Source organism: Rhinichthys klamathensis, unplaced genomic scaffold, assembly GCF_029890125.1.
Source record: "Rhinichthys klamathensis goyatoka isolate OS25496 unplaced genomic scaffold, OSU_Roscu_1.1 h1tg000554l_1, whole genome shotgun sequence".
Taxonomy (NCBI): domain Eukaryota; kingdom Metazoa; phylum Chordata; class Actinopteri; order Cypriniformes; family Leuciscidae; genus Rhinichthys; species Rhinichthys klamathensis.
In genome coordinates, this window is record NW_026607023.1 from 3892245 (window position 1) to 3916276 (window position 24032).

Genomic DNA, 24032 nt, shown 5'->3' on the forward strand with positions numbered 1-24032 from the left:
GGCAAGATAACTGGTGTCTGGTCCCGTGAATCAAATAATAACAGGGAAAAGGCTTAATTCCAAGTCTACAGTCTCTTAACTGTATAAATTAAATCTAATTAATACAATTGATCTGTTAAAGCTACAAAAGTGATTTTCTCTTTTGTTGTTTGATTAACATTGGTGACAAACAGCTGTGGGTATATTAGGCTGCTGTCACTTTAAGACAAATGTGCAGATCCAATATGATGCGTATCCGTTTACTTTCTCAATTGTTTACAACACATAACCAACTGTTTACGAGGATACTCGCCGAGACAGGCATTTTGACTTAATTTTGCGTGTACATGTCCGTTGAAGCTATATAAAAAAAAGAGAACTGAACTCTGTGCTCCCGTGTTGTCTGTGCTGCTCTTTGAGCGCACAGAAAACCGCACAGGAGCAGTCTTGCGCTTGATGTTTAAACTGACAGGACTTAAAAGTACATGCAAATGATAAACTTTCATTCTATGATGGCTAACTTTGCAATTAATCCGCAAATCACATGCGTTCTGAACCGGGGGAAAGCCGGCCCCTACGGATTACTTTTCAACTATGATCCCTATACTTGACTTCGCACATCCTGCTATGTGACTTTCGAGGATGTGCACATTGAGATATCGGTGTTAAAACGATATATCTTGCAGCCCTGATAGTGGAACACTGTCCTGTCATCTGAGCAGGAAGATGTGTTAGACATCAACAAAACAGCAGGTGCAAATTAGTTCAGAATTGCTGTACACATTTTGGAGAAACCGCTCACCTCCTCTGTCTTGCGACGAAGAATATTGGCCTGCTTCTGGAAGTCTCTCTCCAGTTTTAGCATCTCAAATTGCCGTTTACGATCCTGAAATGTGTACAACAAACATTTAATTTCCTACAAAACCTTATTAATATAGAATGAAAATATGAAAAATTGGAATGTCAAACACCAAAAACGGTAAAATTATACCATCTGTAAATGAAACAAGATCAGAGTAAAAATTTAAGATTGACACCCACTTTCTCTTTGAGCTGTAGTACTTCTTTATCTTTCTTCTGTTTCCACAAACGAAATTTCTCAGAGTCTTCCTTCATCTGTCTCATGAGCTGCACTCGCTGGGACTTCATAGCCTGCACAGATTAACCAGCACTTTTTTCCACTGATAATTTCTTTAAAATAAGGCTTGAAACTTTTTCTTTAACCCATTTACATTTACTAATGCGACGTTCAGACTGCAGGTAAATGTGGCCCAAATCAGATTTATTTGGCCCACATGACTCTTTTGCCACTTCCATATGTGGTACTAAATCTAATACAGGTCAGATGTTTTGCAATGCGACCTCAGTCTGAACAGTCATATCGGAATTCATGCTACTTTAAATCACAATTCTGTGCTCATGGGAGTCATTTCAAAGATTTTACATACCCAACATGATCAAGACAGTTGCGAAAGGTCAGAACTTAATTACAGTGACAGCTCTAATTACAAACAAAAAATGAGGGCTTGTATCATAAATGTTTAAAAACTCTGCTCTCTTTTTTCGTATCCTCATATTTGTTTACGTTGTCTGCGCATAAATTCACTAACTTCGGCGGCAGATCACACTTTAAATTAACATGTAATCGCTTACTTTAATGTCCTCTGTGTTACTTCCATATAACAAGGTGCTAAGTGACGTCTTTTTATCATTCTTTTGAGCATGCCGGTCAGTCCAAAAACATGATGTGTTTGCACTGGAATCTCATATTAGCCACATTTAAAACAACGAGAGCAGCTATATAAAAAAATCAGATCTGAGCAATAAATTGGAATTGATTCTAAGGCTCAAAGTGTGTACGTAGCCTAATGCTGCTATGACTGAGGCAAGAAAGGAACCAGCTTAAAGAATTTATGCGAGCAGTGGTAATAAGAAAAGTATGTAATTGTCATTTTAATTAAACCATTGTTTATAGTTCGAAGGCAAGATGCCTTAAATAGTGACCATTTGTCTTTTGCCCTTTATAATGATGTCTTAGGGTTGACAGGATACTGAGGGTTGCAACAACTCACAAAAAAAAAGAAAAGAAATCTAACAAAGCAAAATCTTTCACTGTCAGCATCACTGTCCACACAGGCTGTTAAGTATGTCTACTAGAGCTAGGGCTGGGTAAAAAATATCGATTTCTCGATTTTAACCGATTCTCATTTTTACGAACCGATATCGATTCTTAAATCTCAAGAATCGATTAGGCTATGCTGTTTTCAGTTGACGAATGAATGGAACATTGTAGCGCTCATATCATCCAATAAATCGCAATAATCTTTGTACTTTTTTACTATTGATATGAAACAAAGTCTCAGATTTCTAAGTACGTCCATCCATTTTCTTACGAAATTCAAAAACATACCGTTTTAGCGCTGTGGCGTGAGATCGCTCGGGCACAGCTCAGCTCAAGAGAAGCAGCAGCGCGGAGCGCACATGATCTTCTCTTCTCCCTTAATAATACCAGTTACAGCACCGAATAAACATGAATGAGCATCTGAAAGTGTGTTAAAAGATAGAGTACAACTTATCGAAATCCATATCATGTCACATGGAATCGCTCAGTGTTTCAACCGTGGAAAGACTTCAGTAAACTACGTCACATTTACCTCAGAAAAACCATATCCAGTGACCATAAACTCGTTAATCAGCAAGAAAAATTAACTCTAGAGGAGCATTTTGCTAAATATATGCACCATATTACATATTCATTATAATTTTTATTGTTCTTCAATATTTAATGCATGTTTGAATAAATCTGGCAAGTTTTTATGACAGTCACCATTTAAATGTTTATATTTCATATAACTTTATTATTATAAAAATAAATAAAGTGGTAATTTAAGTGTTTGTATACAAATCAATATATAATTACCGATATTATAGTAGGCTAATAAGGCCTAGTAGGCTACAACTGACTCCCATAGTTTACTTACAGCATTAGTTAAGAGATTTGTTTTCCTTGAGAAAATTTGCCATGTATTGTACCTGATATCCAAAATAATCAATATTGCATCGAATCGAAATCGAATTGCAAGCTTGTGAATCGAAATCGAATCGAATTGTGAAATTTGGGTCAATACCCAGCCCTAACTAGAGGTGGAGATTTTTGTTCTTCAGATTACACCGCAACCTGAATGTAAGGAACATCCCATTCCGAATCAGCAAATTAAGCACATGAGGCATTGTAAACACAAACCTGAATCTCTTGGTTGAGTTTAGTTACATTGCGCACAGATGACTCTTTGAGCTTAAGCAGCTTGGATTGATCTTGCAGTTTCTTCTTTAAGTCTGTGATTTGTCCTTCAAGCTCCTGAAGTCTCTTTCTGCGTTGTTCACTCAATCTAGAGTAAAACAAGACATGAACAATAAACTATCAAAGTGTCATTGTGTTGCAGCATTAGACCTAACAATTTAAGTTTGGAGAGAAACTGGCACAGATATTGAGTTACTTGGCCTGATTGGTGTCCTTCTTAGCAGACTGCAGAGCATGGATGAGATCTTCCTTCTCTTTCTGCAGAGAGCCAACAGCAGTCTGGAGACTTTGAACATTCTCCTGGAGAGGTGAAACAAACAGTAACATTACTTTCATGGTGTTCAGCAATATAATTTTTATGATTTAGTTTCCAGGCTTACCTGGTATTCTGTTTGCATGGGCTCCAAATGACTATCATTCTGACACATCTTCTTGACAAAAGCCTCTTTCAGAGCCAAAACTTTATTGAGCTCAATCAGTTCTTTTGACATCTGAGCCTGCCGCAGTGCATGCTTGGCTGTGTAGGCTTCAGGAGAACCTTTGGATTGGGGATCAGCACCGATGTCCTAAATTAAAATTTGAGGAAAAAGCAAACTAGAGTAAAAAAAATTATTAGGATTTAAAATCAAAAATGTCCTGACTACATTAGGGGTGGGAATCACAGGGTACCTCACGATACCAATAATATCATGATACAGCAATTCTGTGATAATCAATATATTGCTAGACAATCCTATAATGATACATCACGATTAAGGGTGCTCCGATTGATCGGTCGCCGATCATAATCGGCCGATAATTGCTTTGGGATGTGTGATCGGCGGTCTCTATAAAGGCCGATCCAGAAAAGCCGATCAGATGACGCAAAACTCGCGAGACAATTTTTTTACGCCCTGGTAAAAATGGCTTCACCGGTCTGGCAATTCTCCAACAGGGCTCTCAAATGTCAAGCATTGACAGTCCCTCATTTCGGTCTTTTGTCACGCTCTCCCGCCACACATTGTATTTCTCACGCTGAAAAACTATTTGTAATATATTTAATATGCTGCAGCGGCCAAAACTCTGGCCGCGCCGCTCTCACTGTGGAACCGGCATGAATCAAGCGCGTTTCCTCTGGTGTTGTTCGTCGAGCTACACAATAGCCAATCAGAAAATAGCACTATTGTATCTGGGTAAGATTTAACGCAACAACCAATGACAAAAATGTATCCAACCCCCGTGCGTCCGTCAAATCACTCGTACATATTTTTTTCTCTCATCAAAACTGAATATGTTCATCAGCGGTTACAGGTATATCAAGCAAGGATACGTTTGTGTTTTATTTTGTGATTACACCGGAATGAATAGAGTCCGCAACGGCGATAGATTGAAGCGCGCGTCCGAGTGAAGCCTGCGCGAGGCACAGAGCACTGTATCCATGCAACTGATCGCCGCGGCAACGAGCGCGCACCTTGAGTTCAAAAACACATTTTAGCGCTAGATTTCTTATTTAATAGCGAACTAAATGAATGATCTGCTAGTTAACTGAAGATGTTTTGTTTATGTATATTAGGTACATGGTGGGACAGACTTCACTGGATCTAAAAAAATCAATCTAACCATAGATGTGACCAGTAGTGGTGGCTTTCTTAATCTGTTTAAAATAATTTTGCAAGGGTTCTTCACACACACACACACACACACACACACACACACACACACACACACAAAAAAGGTTTCTCTACCTCTCTCTTCCTCTCTAAATGCCCACAAAATCTGACTAAGCATCCCAGAAAAAAGCAAAGTTATAGATACAGATATGGAAGTTGTTAGTTGTTTTTTTTTTTTTTTTTTTTTTGCTGTGCACTTTACTACCTGTGGTCCTTTAAGTGTATTAGAAAAACTGATGGCTGACTGACTCAAAACTTTATTTTGGCTATAGCCTTTTTTGTTGCTGTTTTTAGTTTAAAGTAGTCTAAAGCTAAATTTAAAGACTCAGATGTTCTGTCTTTTATTCATTTTATTTTATATTCTACAGGAAAGTTGTATGTCAAGCCCTAAGCTGCTCCCAATAACCAAGCTGCTATGTTAATACTATGTTGCTTGCAAATAAATACACAGGTGTCAATTCATGATGCATTGTCTTCTCTTAAATGTAATACTTAAATGTACATTGTTGTTAAATATAGTTTAATAAGTAATGCTACATGATAAAAAGAAGTCTTCAAATAGACCCTGTAATCGGTGATCGGTATCGGGTGATACAGCTTCCAGTAATCGGCGATCGGCCCCAAAAATCCTGATCGGAGCACCCCTAATCACGATATCTGTCTAACTATGAAAACAAAATGCCTGTGAAAATTCAGGTTCTCTCTTTATTCAAGTCCAAACTGTTAGAAAACATCACAAAGTTCTTCTGTCTGTAAATTAAATTTAAAATTTAAGTAAATTAAACATTTTATGCTTCCTGAAAAGATCTGATTTGGAAAAAATAATAATAATAAATAAATAAATAAATAAGATTTGCCTGCAGTCTGAACTTAGCCAAAATGTGCAGAGTGGTGGGTCCCACAGTTGAGAACCACAGACTTATACATACCACTGGTGGGCCAGTATCAGAACCGCCAGGACTGGAACACTCCACAGATGAAGCACTGCCTGAAGTCATGGCATCAATGGTGGCAGCAATCCCCATGCTCTCGCTCTGTTGGACCAAGTCATTTGGTTTTATTGTAATTTCAAATCACTGTAAACTAATGATAATGAAAAACATAACATTCAGCGATCAACGGACCTCAACAGCCAGTCCGTTTATGGTGTTGTCGAAATGTTTAAATACTTTATTTAATCTAACTTAGGGTGCTTAAGACAGCACTCCTGTGACAATGCAGACAGAGCTAAACCTCATCCTTACATGTCACTGTACCACTGATAACCATCTTGTTCCAGTTATCTTTCACTCCGCCTTCATGCTCACCAGTCCTCACTGGTGGTCACCTTTCACCGTAACCTCCACCTTACTAACCAGTTCTCCTCTTTGGACGTCAATGAAGCAACAGACTAGTACAGTTCTAGTACCTTAACATTATGCCTTGTTAATATTTTCACCGGCTTCAGTCTTACCTTACAGGTAGATTTTTCAAGGTTTAATGAAAAAGAAAGATTCTGAGTTACATCAGCCAATCACTGGAGTGCCTTAATGTTCAGTTCTCACTCTTCTTTTCTCCATTTAGATAACTTCTCTGGGAATGATCATAAAAGGCACATGGCTTCTCCCTACCACTGCTATGCAGATGACACCCAGCTCTTGACTCACTTCAACCAAATGATTCTGTTTGAACTTGTATCTCTGCCTACCTTTCAGACATTTCTGTTGACGTCGAAGAACTAGCGGCGACAAAAGCTGACTGTGTTGTCACCTCTCGTTGGCTGCCTGTGTCTCGACCTAAAAGCTAAAGGCTAACAAAAGGTCTGCAGTTTGCTAATTCAGTGGTAAGAATTTAATTGTTGTTTTTATTTATTGTCCATGTATCGAACTTCCATGCCTCTTATATAGTAATTATATATTATTATATAACAATTTACTAATGCTAATACATTAATACATTCTGTCTCTCTCTGAACGATCATGGGAAAAGGGCCTTAGTCAGGGAGGTGACCAAGAACCCAATGGTCACTCTGACAGAGCTCCAGCATTTCTCTGTGGAGAGAGGAGAACCTTCCAGCCATCAACCATCGAACAACCATCTCTGCATCTCACAATCAGGCCTGTATGGTAGAGTGGCCAGGCGGAAGCCACTCCTCAGTAAAAGGCACATGACAGCCCACCTGGAGTTTGCGAAAAGGCACTTTAGGCATTTTTTAGCCTCCCCAACACCACACACATGATTCGACTATTAGTCGACTATAGGCAGGACTTGACGAATCTGATTCGACTATGAAAATCCTTAGTCGGGGACACCCCTAATATATATATATATATATATATATATATATATATATATATATATACACACACATATATATATAAAATTACATGTAAACGTATGAAAGTTTCGTTTCAAAGACGGGAGGACAGCAAATTTTGAAGACTCTGACATAATCCCGTTTTCCTCCGCTTTAAATCTCCCCAACCGGAAAATGAAGAGCAGCCTTGCGTCAAAGGCGGAAGTTATGCGTGCATATAGCCTATGGCCATAGACAATTTGAGGAAGTGGTGGGGGAAGTGACGTATGCCATCAAGCAATTGAGTTTTCTAGTTCTTTTTGTGCTCGGGTTGGGCTGGGGGCGGGTCTTTAACATTTTAAAGCCGGAATGTACATATCACACAAAGATTTAGAAGAAATGTTTTTATACATTTCGGATCAATAAAACTAAGAAATAACATAACTTCAGAAAGGCCACACTGCAGACAGGATTTGCATTTCACATGCAAATCAATTAAATCGGCTAAATTGCCTGTGCGAGCAGGCTCGCAACAATGCACCGAAAAAATAAACAATTAATTTACAGAATTAAATGAGAACAGAATATACCTTTCTAATAAATAAAAATACAAAACGAAATAAGTCAGAATCAAGTCACAAGATACAGAACAAATGTGTACAAAATCCCTAAAGTGCAGGGGAACATAATTCAAAACACAAGCTACAAATAGTTAAATTAGATAACCCTGAGTGATCCATAAATAAAATTAAAATAACGAAAGTATAGCCAGAATTGTCAACTTTGTCTTTTTAACTGCAGAAACAACAATAAACGCTAAACTGAAGTGGCAGTCTTTTTAGCTAAACATGTTCACAGCATCCAAAAATCTAATTAGAACCGGCTGAAATGTTTTGAAATCACTTGTACCCATACCTGATCGAGAAACAAAATCCAGTCTTTCACTCGGTCTGTGTCCGTTTAAGTCTTTTCAAATTGTGTGCGCGGATAAAATACATTCTAAAACGCTTAACGTGAAAAACGTTTAACGGCTTAATGTCCTAAGACCGTTATATTTAAAGATCAGATTCTGTACACACCTTATTAATAAAGCATACTATATAGCCTACAGAAAAGCAGATGAGCCCAGAATATGAACGCAACACGTTTAATTACACGTTAAGCATTTTCCTGCAAATCTGTCACAGGGGTGGTTGGATTAATTCACGCACGCTAAAGATTCTTTCTTTGCTTCTTTCTTTGCACATTTTTATTTACAGCTGTATATCATATTTATCATAATAGGCTGTATATAAACGTATTGACAGAAAACCGGTTCTATGTGAAATCAGACATTGAGCACACTCATATAGCCAAAGTGGCATGATCCTCGTTTCATAACACCTCTGCAAAGATTCGACCGTGAGATTGGTAGTCGAATCTGGCTCCTCCTATCGAAGTATCGAATCTTCGACTATTCGGCGTCAGAACTAAACTGATGGTTTGCTCAACACTGTTGATCTGCTGAATTTCAAACAATGCTATAACTTCTTGCTTTCCAATATTTTTGCTTCAGCTCTCTTTCCCTTGGTAAACTGTATGTATGTTTGTATGTATGTATGTATGTATGTGTAATGTTATGTTAGAGTAGTTTAAATGTTTAGTCTAGTTAATAAAGTCTTGTTCATATCACACGTAAAGTTGTTTGTGTCTCAAGCTCATATCTGGAGTCACTAATCATATCGATTTTGACTACTTGCTTAGTAGTACTTATTAAGAAAGACATTTCCCATGCCCCGGAAATGTACATTTCTATTAATTAATTACCAATATTGAGGGTTCACAGGATGAACCGAGTAATTGGTTGTAATGTTAATGTAGCTACATCAAGTTAATCCGATTAACTGACCCAAATACTCATAATTTTAACAAGTTATGATTGGTTATTAATATTTCATAGAGCTAATTTGCTATATAATGCTACCCAAAGGATGACAAATTAAAACGGATGCTGCCTGCGTTTTGCGTTAAATATTTTAACGCGTTAAAATGGATAAAAATATATAGTTTTTTTTTAAGCCACTTACACAGACAGTAATCAACAATTATACACCTCAGTCAGTCAAAAGAGACAGTGCTGTGACAAAACATTGCATGTCAACAAATCATCTGCACAAAAACGCAAAGTGAGCTTTAACAGCGGATGTCAAGCTGATGAGGGAAAGTAACTACACAGTTAATTGCTGTCTGCCTTTTACCGTCGATTTGTGGCTGTCATACTGCATATGAAACTTTACAGAGTTGATTCCCATTGTAGCTACCAAACTTAAATACCTTTTTACAAATGCTGCAAAATCCTTCTTCATTTTGACCACCAACAGACTGCAACCATGTCCTAAATTGTTCGTCCGCGTAAAATTTAATGCTTTTTAATGCCATTTAAGACCATAATTTTCACAAAATCCATTTAATGACTTCAGGGCTCCAGACTGAATTTTACATCCAGTCGCACATGTGCGACCAGTAAATTTGCCTCACGTTAAACGCATGGTTAAGCGTGGAAGGGGCTCGTCAATGAATCCGAAATGAATGTGACAAGAATAGATAGCGCGCGTGTCTGTGGGAAGGATACGGAGACAAATATCACAAGCTGCTATGTGCGTCTGAGAGCGATCTATCGACTCGTTACCAAGCAGCGAATGCAAACAAAATGAAAGTGGAACGAAAATACGCTACTCATTTATGCTTCACGGACCGTTAATTATTCCGGACCAATAATAGACAGAGCAGCGCATAATATTTCTAATGTATATCAATGGAGCAGCGCCCCGAACCATTGACAGTAAAATAAAGACCCGAACTTGCCAGTCGCGGGCCGATCTCGCTCACGCGACACTGTTACTAGGAGATCCAGTGAAGAAATCCATTGAATTCGCCTCAGAATTAATAACATCAACGCAACGAGATCCAGTAAGAAACATTCCGATTCGGCGCAGAGTTCTGTTATAAACCATAGATATCAGATCAAACAGTGCTGACGTGGAAACCAGGAGAAAAACTTATAGAAGGCTTTCAGTCCACAAATCAGCAACATTCACCATGGATTTAGGCTAATGTAGTAAGTAACTCTAACCATAAATATGATAATGTGACAGAAATAGTCGAACGCAGCCTACACCTCTTTTCTAGCACTTCAAAACTATAATATCATATATAAATAAATGCTTTTTTAAATTAATTTTTTTATTTGATGACCAACACATTTTTTGTTCATCCTTCAAAGATTATCCTAAAACTAAAAACTTTAAGATCTTGGATAACTCTTATTTAAACACTTATAAAAAAAAAAAAAAAAAACATTGTAAACAGTAGGATGTTTATTGGCCATGTTCACTCCTTAATATACATTTTTTCACTCCTTTTGTTTTTTAATTAATATTAAGACATTATGAATGATAATAATAACAAAAGTTAATTTCATCTAAACCCTAAATTAAGCTTAGTGAGTTATTGTCAGCCCCAGTGCTACCAGATTTTTTTTTTTTTTTTTTGTAGAACTCAGTGTGAGTTCTCATTTGAGGTGATGCTGCCCTCAAATTTGAGTCTGGAGCCCTGTGAACTTAAAATAAAACTGCATATCGTAATATCTGTACGTTAAGTCTCTTTATTATTAAAGAATTTGTCAGTATTACAGTTATTTTGGGGGAAATTTGAATAATTGCATTGCAAGCTGATTTAAGGTGTGCCCCTAAATTTTCTGCTTGTGCTCCTAAAATTCAGTCAGGGGCAACAGCGCTCCTAGTAAAAAAAGTTAGTCTGGAGCCCTGGACTTTTAATGCCCCGCGGAAACCCTGATAATATAAACAATTATTATGAAGTAGATGTCGTATTCAAAAAAAGTATGGGCAGCATGACAGTAGTTTATTTTAATTCAAACTCTAACAAACACGTAAAGCAACCCTCTACAAAGCGAGTAAATCACTCGCATATGCAACTAAATTTTCATGCTAGGCGACTAAATAATGTCTATCCTTAGCCATTGGCTAATAAATTGATAGATTTCACTCGCCAGTGTTTGAGTTAGAGGCTAAGTGTAAGTTTAGCACAGATCTATTTTCACTCGTCTTAAACATTGAGCAATTGAGAGGTTAGTACTATTCCAATGGATGCGCAGCGTATTTTACTCACTTTTAAACTCTAGTGCGAAGGCACCCTATTCGTCGTCGCTTAGCTGAGAGGACTGTTTCTCACACATGAGCTTTCAAAAGTTCAGCTTTTAAAAGCAAGCAGAAGCCACTGCCGGTTTCTTCGGTAGTGGGCGGAACTAATGCGCAATATGGCTTGACCCGAATATTTGAATATTCGTTCGGTGGGTTGGTATTCGATTTGAAAATGTGACATTCAAATATTCTTCTTTTTTTTTTTGCACACCTAGCATCCCCCTCGAAACGGTTCTCATTCGCGCTTGAATATGTTTTACACTATAAAATCTGGTGAAATATAATACTTAACATATAACTTCGTTGGCTACTTAATAAATATATTTGCTTCTTCTTGGACTACTAAAAGTGTTCCTGCAACGGGAGTATTCTCTGGATAGAGCGCAGAACAGCGGAGTTTGTATGGACAGAAGTGCATGCCTGAGCTTGTATTTTGGGTTAAGCTGTGTTGCTTTGACATTGTGGAAAACAGAATAATAGAAACAAAATATATTATCCTTTTTACCCGTTATTATCAATCTAAATGAATCTACTGCAAAATATTAATTGAAATTCGTGATGTTATTGAAATTGTTATTGCTACCGTGTTCTTTATTTAGGCTATTACAGTTCGTTCATTTTTTTTTTCGTTTTTCTATATTTAAATTTCGTTTTTATTTATTTAAATTTCGTTTATTTATTTATTTATTTATTTATAAATCTACCCTACTTTGTCAGTGAGAAAAATATTATAAGACTACACCTTATTAAAAATATTGTTTAAGTTAAAATACCTGTGTGTGTGTTTTATATCAGTGCCCATTCTCGGAGCATATAAGCCCTGCTTGCGTGAGGCGCGCCGCTTCTTTATTTAAATCTACCCTACTTTGTCAGTAATTTGTTAGTGAGAAAAATATTAGACTACCTTATTAAAAATATTGCTTAAAGGGCCCCTATCATGGATTTTTGAAAATGACTGTTCATGTAGTGTGTAATATAGCTCTAAGTGAATGAAAACATCCTGCAAAGTTTTATATCTGAAAGTGCACCGTATATAAAGTTATTGTCTTTCAAAAGTCGAGAGTCGACTCTTGAGTCAATGAAATGAATTCTTTTTCAAACGAGTCATTAGCCGTTTCGTAGTGACGTAGATACGAAACATTAGCATATTGGCCGCGCCCAGTTATTGCGCGCGCACTCGAAGGGAAACTTAAACCTCAAACGCAGCTGATTCATGTACTGGACAGCATCATGTCGAGAAGACGGCGCTGTGCATAATGTGAAGGTAAAGCCAGTTATTTTTCACTCCCCAAGGATGAGCATGTGAAGAATCAGTGGTTAAAATTCATCTTTACCAAGATATCACAGCAGTATAATCCTAAACTATTGCTGTGTTCCTTTTATTTTACTGCAGGATTCACAAACCGCTTGCTCTTGAAATATGGTGTTAAAAATAGTACTTAGTTTTGAGTTTTATATTGTGTAGGACTCCTGCCTACTCACATTATCACTGCCTTACTGAAATACTTCTGCTGATCAGCGGTGGGCCACTATTATTGAGTCGTCCTTGCGATGGAGGTTGAATAACTAGTTCTTTCTAATATTTCTTCATCGCACTCCCGCTCGCATTAATATGGTAAAATTGACGTCATTGTTCGTTACTGTGTTTAGTTTACGGTGATGGAAGCCTCAGGACACGCAGAGCTGTCGCGTTATGCAGTCTATAGTGTTATGGCAATGGGCGTTTTTGTTCTCGCACTGTACACGGTAGACCACTCACATCAGACTGCGCTGTCTGGCCAATCAGAGCAGATAAACTCGCGGAAAGGAGGGATTTAGAGAGATTGATTCATTTGACGAGCCGTTTGAGAATCATTGAAAATGTGATGGTGCAAATGTATTTTGTGAGGAAATTAAACAGTTTTTTTTACATTTGATGCGCGTAAACATGTTGTAGGAGACTCTACAACAACATTAGGAAACTTTAAAATACCATGATAGGGGCACTTTAAGTTAACAGACCTGTGTGTGTTTTATATCACTAGTGCATGAAGTGTCCGTTCTCGAAGCATATACGCTCTGTGAGGCACGCTTCCAGTTTATTAAAAGTTTGAACGTGTCGCGTCTCGCCTGTCTATCTATATTGCACCAAATACGACACTGCACTCCTTGTGAAGTCGTTTGGATGAACAGTTCTCGAAATAATCAAAATGCAAACGGACAGACAGACAGAGATTCCGAAGCTTCGAATATTCGATGTTCATTACTACTAGGGATGTGACGGTGAGGATATTTTCCCACCGGTTAATCGACACGTGACAACACCGGTAATACCGGTATCACCGGCAGGGCCATTTAAATAGCTAATTTTAAGGCAAACGTAAAATGCGCGCGTTTGCACGGGCAGAACAGCACCAGTCACGTAACTGAAAACTATGAAAGCCGTGTGACTGGCCAACCAGTAAAAAAATTAAATAAAATACATTAAAGAAATGATTCCCTCTGATTTTCTGTTTCATTAATAAAAGTTTGACTACTCGCAGCAGTCTCGCATGCGCTTTGAGCTCGTGTGAATTGCACGTAAAAAATTAAGTTAACGAACAACCTCGAACCATTAGGAAATGCCATGGTCGCTGAATTTCACCGCGCTTCATGAAGAGTTTTTCTTTTGCGTGAAGAAGCAGTTCGCCGGAGATGTGTTAAAGATAGCGGAGAGCATTCATGATTATTAGGCTACCGGTATAACAATCCTCCTGGCGCCGGGTCTGAGTGAGTCATTTACTCTCTTATCGTTCTTTGATTAACATAATGACACTTTAAGACCAGCCGCTGCTGACAGAGACGCGATCTGACCAGGGTTCTAAATGAACTTTTTTGATCACCAGCCAATGTGGCTGGTAACTTTCTAAAGTTACCAGCCATTTAGAATTTCCACTAGCCAAATTTTTTCCGGTGAAAATAAGAGAAATTATGAGTGCCACTGAATGCATTTGATAATTTTATTAACATTGTTGGCATGAAAAACACATATAAAGTACAATACAAGACAGAAAGTGCAAACATTTCATTTCAAGTTTGGGATCTATCTCTATTAGGGATGTGCACGAATATTCGAATTTTCGCTCTGTAATTATTATTAAAAAAAGAAAATACTAATACTAATACTTTTTCTTAAAAAATTTTTCGCAGTTATAATTAAATGCACTGGGTGGAGCACTTAACAAGTGGATTGTGTTTTTGATCACATAATGTCGTTGTCTGCCTCGCGAAGTTTGGAATTACTTAGATGAAAATGATAGCCTATTACAAAATGGAATTACGTTTAATCAATTTTTAATTATTATTATTATCATAATATCACCACCACAATGAGAAATCACATGAAATCCAAAGAAACAGCAGTCGACTGAGGAAGCATGCTGTCCATCACTGCATTAACGACTGCAGGTCAGCAGCTGTACCCCGATATCTTCTGGTAGCAAAATGATTTTGACATATGCTTCCTTTAAGTTTCGTTGAGGGAGACAGGTTTAAGAACAGAAAACGCAAAGTGCTGTTACTTCACTTTGCACACACACACACACGCGCGCGCGCGCGTCTCTGCAACGCCTGTGTGTCAGCGCAGCGCGTTTTCTCACTCGAGCATGTGGATATTATTGTTTCTCAACATGAACGTGAAACAATATAAACACGATAATCATATGCTGACTCGAGTATGCTGACTACGTTCTGTACGATAACTGCGCAGTCTGCTTCTTTTTTTCCCGTTTTTTCCCCGTTTGCGCTGCCTGAGCTTAAATGCTTTTGTTGTTTATATATTTTGTTTACACATATTGTTTAATGTTTTCAACTAAAAGAAAACCTTAAGATATATAGTAAGCTTGTTGTGTATAGGCTATTGCCTAATGTATAAGCTTGTAAGAAATAATGACAAAAACCTTAAACTTAAAAAAAATAACGTAGGCTATCTCTCGTTAAACGACATTTAAATTTAAACCCAGAAGTCTGTCCCAACCACCGCCGCATTTAGTTTAATCTTAACTTTTTACTTTAGCTACTTTACTAGCTCCCTCCTCTTTCAGTCTGCTCCCTGCTCTGGCTCGTTCTTCATCTTCCTTGTGTTTTCTGGTGGACGGACACGTACGCTCCGTTTGTTTCCATGATCATTTCTCGCGCTGGTTTCACTGCAAACTGCGCGCAGCCAATGGTCGTATGAAACGTCATCACGTAGCATTACGGCACAGTGTTTATGGGAAATGTAGGAAGTACTGCCAGGGGGATAAATGACCGAGAACAGAACCTTATGCATCACCGGCCAAACTGGCTAGTAAGTTTTTATTAACACCCGCCAAAATGAATTTTAACCCGCATTTGGCAGGTTGGCTGGTGTTAATTTAGAACCCTGGATCTGACACTCGTCCCATTTTCTCACAAATCTCTACGTTCATTTAAGACTTTATTTAAATCATTTAAGACTGATCTTATGAGGACACTCGACAAATCCAACATTTTGGCATAATTTGTGTGTGTTACGGTTTGTTCAAGTCCAAAAGAGAACTCGATACTGACACGCGTCTTTTCTATTTGTGTGTGTGTAATAGGCAGGACTTACAGCGTGGTCTCTTTAGTCTTAAAAGCATTCACATTAATAAGAGAGTGATCATACAACGCTAGTCAACGGGTAACAGAAAAAAACGGATACTGCGTAATTGCATTAAATATATATTTTTATTTTTCTGCGGTGCCGCGGTGGGCAAGTGATGAAACCGGTGTTGCGACTGAACACCGTGTAACACCGGTAACACCGACTACCGTAGCAAGCCTAATTACTACCGAAGCTTCGAACTTCGAAGCTCAAAAAATGGTTTCCGGACCAGCCCTAATGCGCAAATGGCAATCTTATTGGCTAGCACTCACTCATTACGGTCCATGTTTTGATTTCAGAAAATGATTTGGTGAAATCATTCATTCATTTGTTTATTTATTTATTTATATACACACATATATATATAGTCTGGTGAGTTAACTTAAATTTACAAGTCAAAGGTGATTCTATTGTAAAAATGTTTAGACAAAACTAGAATGTAGTTTATCTTTTGAACCATGTTTGAACTAGGGCTACACTATTATTCGTATTTTTCAATCATGATAACGATTTCTGTTTTTTTTTTTTTTTTTATCATTTGCATTACCTTGAGTTGGTAACAAGCCTCCACTATCTTTCCTGCTCAGGGTTGCAAGATGTCAAAAGCATAAACGCCCCAAATGGAGCCTTTTTTTAGGATGGATTTTCTGCCAAGTGTTTTACTTCATCTGGTCAATCTGGCAATCATGCACACACGCTGTGGTGGGGCCAGTAAATCTTTTGCAAGGCAAGTAAAAATCTGTACCACTGGAGCGATCGGGAGATACTTAGCACTGAGCCATGTGCCACTTTCAGAATGGCATATATCGGTGTTTCCCCACATACATACTTTAATATACCTAATATAATTTGCCACCCAAGTAAAGACCACCCAAATAGATCTGATAAGCCACTGCAGAGAAACAAAGCGAGAGAGATGTCCCATTTCCACTCTTTTAAAGAAAACAATACATTCTCCACTAAAAGTTTCCACCACAACGGTCAATACCTGCAGATCTAGGATGAGCTGTTGAAGGTTCTGGATCACCTCCATATTCTCCTTCAGTTCCTGGTCTTCCAGAGTCTCGACCACTTTCTTTAGGTCCACCTTACACCTGAAATTAGTGACATTCAAATTACTGAACACATTTTTGTATATCATTGATTCACAGATCGGCAAGACATTTGATACTTACGCTGAATGCTGCCTCAACTCATCTAGCTTTTTTTGCAGTTTCTCATTTGTCTGCTCCGTCTGAAAGAACAATTAAATTAATGTACAAAATTTGAAGATGAATGGTTTACAGTAAAGTAAGGCAACATTTTCCAAAGCTTCCTGGATCAACATGCCAGTGGTGGGTAAACTGAGAAAATGTGCTGGCCATAAATGTTTTGCAGGTCATTAATCTATTTAGACATTTCCCCTTTTTTAATTTTACGAGTAAACTGTGCAGGACCAATTCGTTCTCAGCATCAAACATTAAGTTCTGTTAAGATGCAACCTTTCACAAAAACAGTGACATCCACTGTAATTTTATCACACCGCAATTTATTGCTCTGCCCTGCATGAATAAAACTAACATTCTCTGGACTACACAGCTAAATGATGATCCTCACCATGATGATCCTTTCAAACATAAGAGCAGTTTGTCCCACGGCCTCACTCAGCTCTCGACTCAGCTTGCTGTTTTCATCTTGCAGACAGCGATTCAGCTCCAGGATCTTTGACACATTCCCTGCTGGCTCAGACCTACAAATCAAACTCCGCTTTAGATTTAGATATAATAATTAACACTCAAAAACTGAGCACAATCAGCACATAAAGCAGTTTTATATTTAAAGCTGCAGTCCGTAGCTTTTTTTGGGTAAAAAATTATCCAAAATACATATGAGAAAATACATAACCAGCCAGTGTTCAAAACTATCTGCTTGCCTTAGCTCGATTCAAAGCGGCAAGCTTGTAATGTTTTTAATTCCAGTGGTACTGTTGGATTTCCACGGGAGATTCGAGCATGTCTTAGTGTCATTACATCACATCTGTACACATAAAGGAGTCTCGGCTAGTAGGCTATATTGCGTGTGAGGATGTTGGAGGTGGAGATTTATAGCCTTTTCTCACAGCACTTGATATAATTAAACTTATCAATTTGATGGCGGATCCAGAAAGGTTCAAAACGACAAATCACCAGTGACAACAGATGCACCCGCTGTAAAATGCAAAAACGGGCTTCGGACTTCGGAGTGGCTACAGAAAAAAAGACTGCAACCGGACCCATGCGAAAACAAGGATACATATCGGAAGAACATTACATGTAGTCACGCAATGCTGATGTTGTTAACATTAACGATTTGAGAACAAAGTATAATTTGCACGGTTTTGCATGATATGATAAGCGATTGTTAGATTTAATCAGCGCGATTTACTGTCAGAACCAGAACAAAAGTGTATGTTTCTTACTTGTTCAGATGACATTTTCCAGTGAAAATTCTTATGTTGGTCATACTTCCAAAAAGAATAATCTGTGATTCTGAATGCCAGTATCCACACCGGCGCGGTGACTGACAGCCTCACACTCTCCTCAAACATTGTGTTCATCCGCGCTGTGCCGTGTCGAAGTACAACTCACGTAAAGTTGGTAATTCCGCGAATAACTGCAATTGCAGATTTCGAACAGAGATGGCGACAAAGAGGAAAAACTGCGGACTGCAGCTTTGATGACAATTGTTTCTACTTCGATTCTTATGCTTAAATGTAAGCGATTAAACGGTATCTGTCATAAAAACATAATAAATATAAATAAATAAATATATATATGAACCTTTTTTCTAGGTTACTAACGACCTATGGACATTAAAATGCTCTCCTGAAATATATGTAGTTACACGACATGCTTACAAGCCATTTTATTAATGTATTTCTACTGTTAAAACAGTGATTTAGATATTACATGAAACATGATATTTCAGTTAGTAATATCATTTTAATGTACCTTCTGATGTTCATACATATTTATTTCGTGCTGCAACTAGTAGTAAAGTGGAACAGATGATTGGTTTGTGTGATGTGGCCTGAACTGAGGTGGCTACAGCAATCTGTCAGACCACATTAAAGAGCATCAAAACGACATTTCAATTTGAATGCTGAGAGTTACATTCCTTAAAGTAACAAAAACAAGGCTTATTGCAATTATTGGAATAATTGGATGAGAGGTGCACTACAAATAATGGTTTAAGTTTTATTCAGGAGTCAACAGAAAACAGCATAGGCTAAAAAGATCTTGGGATTTAAAAAATCAATATTGGTTAAAATCGATTCATTAATATTGGTTAACACAGACCTAGAATATAAAACAATATCATTAGAATTGTGATATTTCAACTGCCTTATGTGCAATTTAAACATTCGCATTCAAATTATCTGATTGTTAATCATTACATCTTAAAAAAAAATTGGAAATTTAATTTAATAATTTGGGCTCTTTTGTTAATTCTCACCATTTATATTATAGTAATGTTCCAAGTGAAAGGATTTCTTGTATAGTTAACAGCAGGGATTGAAAACAATTCCACAAAAGGCATCAGTAAACTAATATAGAAAGTTTATTAATACACATTTGAGTGATTCTGAGAATGTAAAGTTGATGAAAAAAAAAAAAAAAAAATTAACCTACCAAGTCAAATTTTGTGCAGAATCTTTTATTCTTTATAACCTTTAATAATTGCTGCCTGTAAGCACTTAGAAGATTGTCACCTCCCTACTGCAATCTTAGCCTATTCCTCGTTAGAAAAAGCTTCCAGATCACTGGTAATCTTTGGTTTTCACGATACCCCTGCTTTCCACAAAATATTTTCAATGAGCTTTAAATCTGAAGACTATACAGGCCACTTAACATTCTACGATCGATCCTTGAACCAAGCTTAAGTAGATTTGGATGTATACTTTGGGATGACATGAGCGAGAGGAGGTGCGAGTAGATGACCGAGGAGAGGTGGATGGACAGGACCAAGGAGAACGACCGGGGACAGCAACAACTACGGGACGACACAGGCGGTCTGGATGGGACCCTAAATGGGTTGATATCTCCAGGTCAAGCCTTGGTTGTGCCACGTACAAAGCCATGGTGATTATTCAACATACCCGAATTATCCACCATATTTGTACTTTTGAGAGAAAATATAATAAATCTTTTGTTGCCTGTAGGAATGTTCTGTCGCTTGTGCCGGCAGCACAAGACGTCCAAAAGAGGTGTGGGAAAGAGGCCGTTTATCAAAAATGGGTGCCAGCTTTATCGAGTTGACTACCTGGACAAGCACCTCAACACTCAACACCACCAGGGGAGTGTAAAATCTCACTCCTCACTGATACAAGGAAAGATCCTGTGTAAATGGCCTGTTGGCATATTAAAGCTAGTTAACAATAATATATTGACATTTATTTTTAAACATTTATGCACAGGTTTTGTCAATATACATTTTGTTTGGTTGTATAGTTTAATGGTTGCTTAATAGTTTAAAATTTATTGTGAATGATGATGCAGATACATAAAACTTCCCACAGGAACAAACTGGTACTGGTTGCCTTTGAACCTGTGGTGGTGCTTGAGCATGAGGCTGTAATAGGGGGCTTTAAGTGCCTCTATCACACCATCAAACGAGAGCAGGCACATCACACCAATTATCCTGCTTTGTTGGATTTTGCAGAGATATTGGGGTGTGATTATTTCAAAAAGCTCAAGATAAAACAAATTTTGGCACTATATTCAACATTTAACAAACATTACTTTTATATATTAATATTTGATTTTAATTTCTTCAGATTGGGAAAATAACTAACTATACATCACATAGAATAATAGACAAGATGTTAGATGTCATAAACAGAGTGGTGGAGGAACCAATCCTCAACGATATCAATCAATCTGTAGCAATCGGATTGGAAGTTGACGAAACCACTGACATTTCTGTCAGAATACACAGATTTCGTCAGATACACAGATGTAGAAGGACAGGTCTTCAGTCAATTTCTTGACATGATTAGTGTCCCTGATGGCAAAGCAAAAACCATAGTGGCAGCCACCAAAGGTGTCCTTTTTAAAAAGGAATTCCCACCACAAAATTGTATGGGTTGGGAACAGATGGAGCTGCTGTCATGACTGGTATACACACGTTCAAAGGCTGTTTCAGTGTGAGTTAACAGATATTGTGGTGTATAACTAAAGGTGTCTCCAAATGGGGAGAGTGAATGTTGTAGCCAAGCAACTTGGTGATGCCTTCCCCTGGCTGGTGTCTGTTGCCTGTGCTGCCCATCGGCTTGCCCGGTCATGCAAGGTTGCGTCAACATCGGTACCCTACATGGGAACATTTAGGGACCACCTGCAGAAGCTCCACCTGTATTTCCGCAACAGTGCCAAAAGGACAGCTGCTCTGAAGATGGCAGGGCAGACCTTGGGCATCGATGATTTGAAAGTCAAGGCAAGTTTTGTAGAAAGTAAAACAATACTTACGTCACTAATTGTAGGTTGATTTGGATAAGAGCATCTGCTAAATTAAATTGTAACGACTTATGACTTGCACCTTCTGGGGCTGCTCATGTTTTTATCTTTTAACTTATTAAATCTCGTTTAGGAGGTGAAGGACACACGCTGGCTGTCCCAAGACGCAGCTATTAAAAACCTCCAGCACAACCTCTGTGCAGTCCTGGCAGCCTTGGCTGAAGAGTCAGAGGTCAAGGGGCTGTATTCCTTCCTGGCAACATACAGGTTTGTGGCAGCAGTCTATCTGCAAGCAGATGTGCTGCCACACCTAAGCTGCCATTCCAAATTGTTCCAGAAGAAAAAAAGACAATTTTCTGGCACTGAAATACCATGTAAGAATTTATTTTAATAGCATATTTCAGAAGCTCTCTGCAGCATTTACCACATTTAATCCCTGCCTGTTTATTAGGTTCCTGTGACAGTGGCTGCTCTGAGGAAGATTAAAGTTGATGGAGACAATCAACCTCCTGGGTCATTCCTGTCCCAGCTAAATCAAGACCTGGATGATCCAGCAAGACTGTCTGCCTTCAGCATTGTCCACAAGGAGGAGAGGGACCAGAGAGGGAGAGAACTCGAAGAAATGTCCAGCAGAGAACAGCTCTGGTCCAGATTCAGGAGGCAGGTAAGTGTTTGAAATGGTGTGGTGTTATTGCACAGTTGTAGAGTTTGGAGAAAAGGGAGATGGGAGTAAGGGAACAATGGGGAGGACTTGAGCTGTCAAAGTACTTAAGGGAGGAGTCAGTTTGCTTTGACCATAAACTGCCATATAGTCCAAATAAGCAATCTTTCACCATGAACCACTGATTGCCTCTCTAAGACAAACAAAGGAGCTTACTTTTGTTTGTCATCTTTAGGTAATGGAACCATATCTGGATGCCTTGATTGACAGCCTGGACCGGCGCTTTTCTAATCTGGACCTATTGAGCGCTTTTCATGTTCTTGGGCCTCAGGCAGCCAGAGGGGAAGAAGCTGAAAATGTGTCAAACCTGACCTTGCTCTCTGAGAAATTTCAGATGCAAACAACAGGTGCTGCAAGAATGGGCTTCTTTCCTGTGTGGAGCATTTCAGGTATTTAAATAAAAGTGACCTTTCTGACAAGTAGCGCAAGTTGTGAAGGTTAATAAGTGTGTTATGTAATTTGTATGCAATATTCTTCCAGGACATGGACCAGCAAAAAATTATGGAGAAGCTTGCGGTACAAATTGATGAGTGGGGACAGCTCTACCCTGGATTAAGTAAACTGGCTGCCATCGCCCTCAGCATACCAATCTCCAGTGTGAAGCGTGAGCGTGACTTTTCCACACTGAATAGGGTGATTTTAATCAGATCCATTATTCATTAATTAAGACATAGACGTGATATCTGTATACCTACAGCCACACAGAAATCTCTTCATGCAGTGTTTGTATTTGCTTTATTTCTAGGTGAAGACAGACCTGAGGAATAGGCTACAAGGACAGCGTCTGGCCACATGCCTGACGCTGTCCTTGTAGCCACACTTGGACTTCCAAAAAATACTCTAAATGTTCCGATCCAATCTGACTTGTAATGCTGCCCGAATCATGCACTGTTCTTCCTTTGGCCAGAGGAGAACTGGCCCCCCGACTGAGTCTGGTTTCTCCCAAGGTTTTTTTCTCCATTCTGTCACCTGATGGAGTTTTGGTTCCTTGCCACTGTTGCCTTGGCTTTTGGCTTGCTTAGTTGGGGACATTTAACATTTAATATTCAATAATATTATTGATCTGCCTTACTTAAGGTGGACGTTGACGCAATTTCTTTTAGAAACAAACTTTGTTATATTGTTATATTGTTTTTGTTATATTGTTTTCATGTTATCACTGTGAAGCGCTTTGATACAATCTGTATTGTAAAAAGCGCTATATAAATAAAGGTGACTTGACTTGACTTGACATGCATGCGTGTCAGCATTAAAGGGATAGTTCACTTTGAAATTAATTTTTGATATGTTTTAGCTTACCTCCAGTGCATCCAAGATGTAGGTGTCTTTGTTTCCACAGTATCTTCAATTTTGATAATTTTAGGTAAAACCGTTGTTGTCTGTCAGTCATACAATGGAGGTGAAGGGGGTCCTCCTCAAAGAGCAGTCAAAATTAAACATTATTTAATGACTCGTAAATGTAAGTACACATTGATGCCCTAAGACACGAAACGAGTGGTTTTTGTGAGAAAACGAACAGTATTTATTTTACCTCTTGTAACCACAGCCATGTCCAAGTTATCTGAGGGCGCGGACGCTTCCGTGTGTGACGTGTACGCAGACTGGTGCATAGATAAACTAGATGTCGCCTTGGCGACGGCAGTTCATTGGAACGAAACCTTAGCCAAGGCGACATCTAGGGTATATATATCTATGCACCAGTCTGCGTACACGTCACACACGGAAGCGTCCGCGCCCTCAGATAACTTGGACATGGCTGTGGTTACAAGAGGTAAAAACAATATAAATACTGTTCGTTTTCTCACAAAAACCA

General features: G+C 38.4%; 1 protein-coding gene across 1 annotated transcript in view; it reads right to left on the reverse strand.

The window, feature by feature from the left end:
- Nucleotides 1–24032, reverse strand: part of kif4 (kinesin family member 4) — a 162589-nt gene that overhangs the window by 77244 nt on the left and 61313 nt on the right. Inside the window, exons 11-19 of the mRNA XM_056239100.1 lie at nucleotides 17624–17756; nucleotides 17203–17261; nucleotides 17016–17121; nucleotides 5859–5963; nucleotides 3661–3846; nucleotides 3477–3580; nucleotides 3224–3368; nucleotides 1021–1131; nucleotides 782–865 (exon numbers count right to left, since the gene is read on the reverse strand). Coding sequence (XP_056095075.1) covers nucleotides 782–865; nucleotides 1021–1131; nucleotides 3224–3368; nucleotides 3477–3580; nucleotides 3661–3846; nucleotides 5859–5963; nucleotides 17016–17121; nucleotides 17203–17261; nucleotides 17624–17756 — 1033 coding nt within the window. The remainder of the gene's footprint in view (nucleotides 1–781; nucleotides 866–1020; nucleotides 1132–3223; nucleotides 3369–3476; nucleotides 3581–3660; nucleotides 3847–5858; nucleotides 5964–17015; nucleotides 17122–17202; nucleotides 17262–17623; nucleotides 17757–24032) is intronic.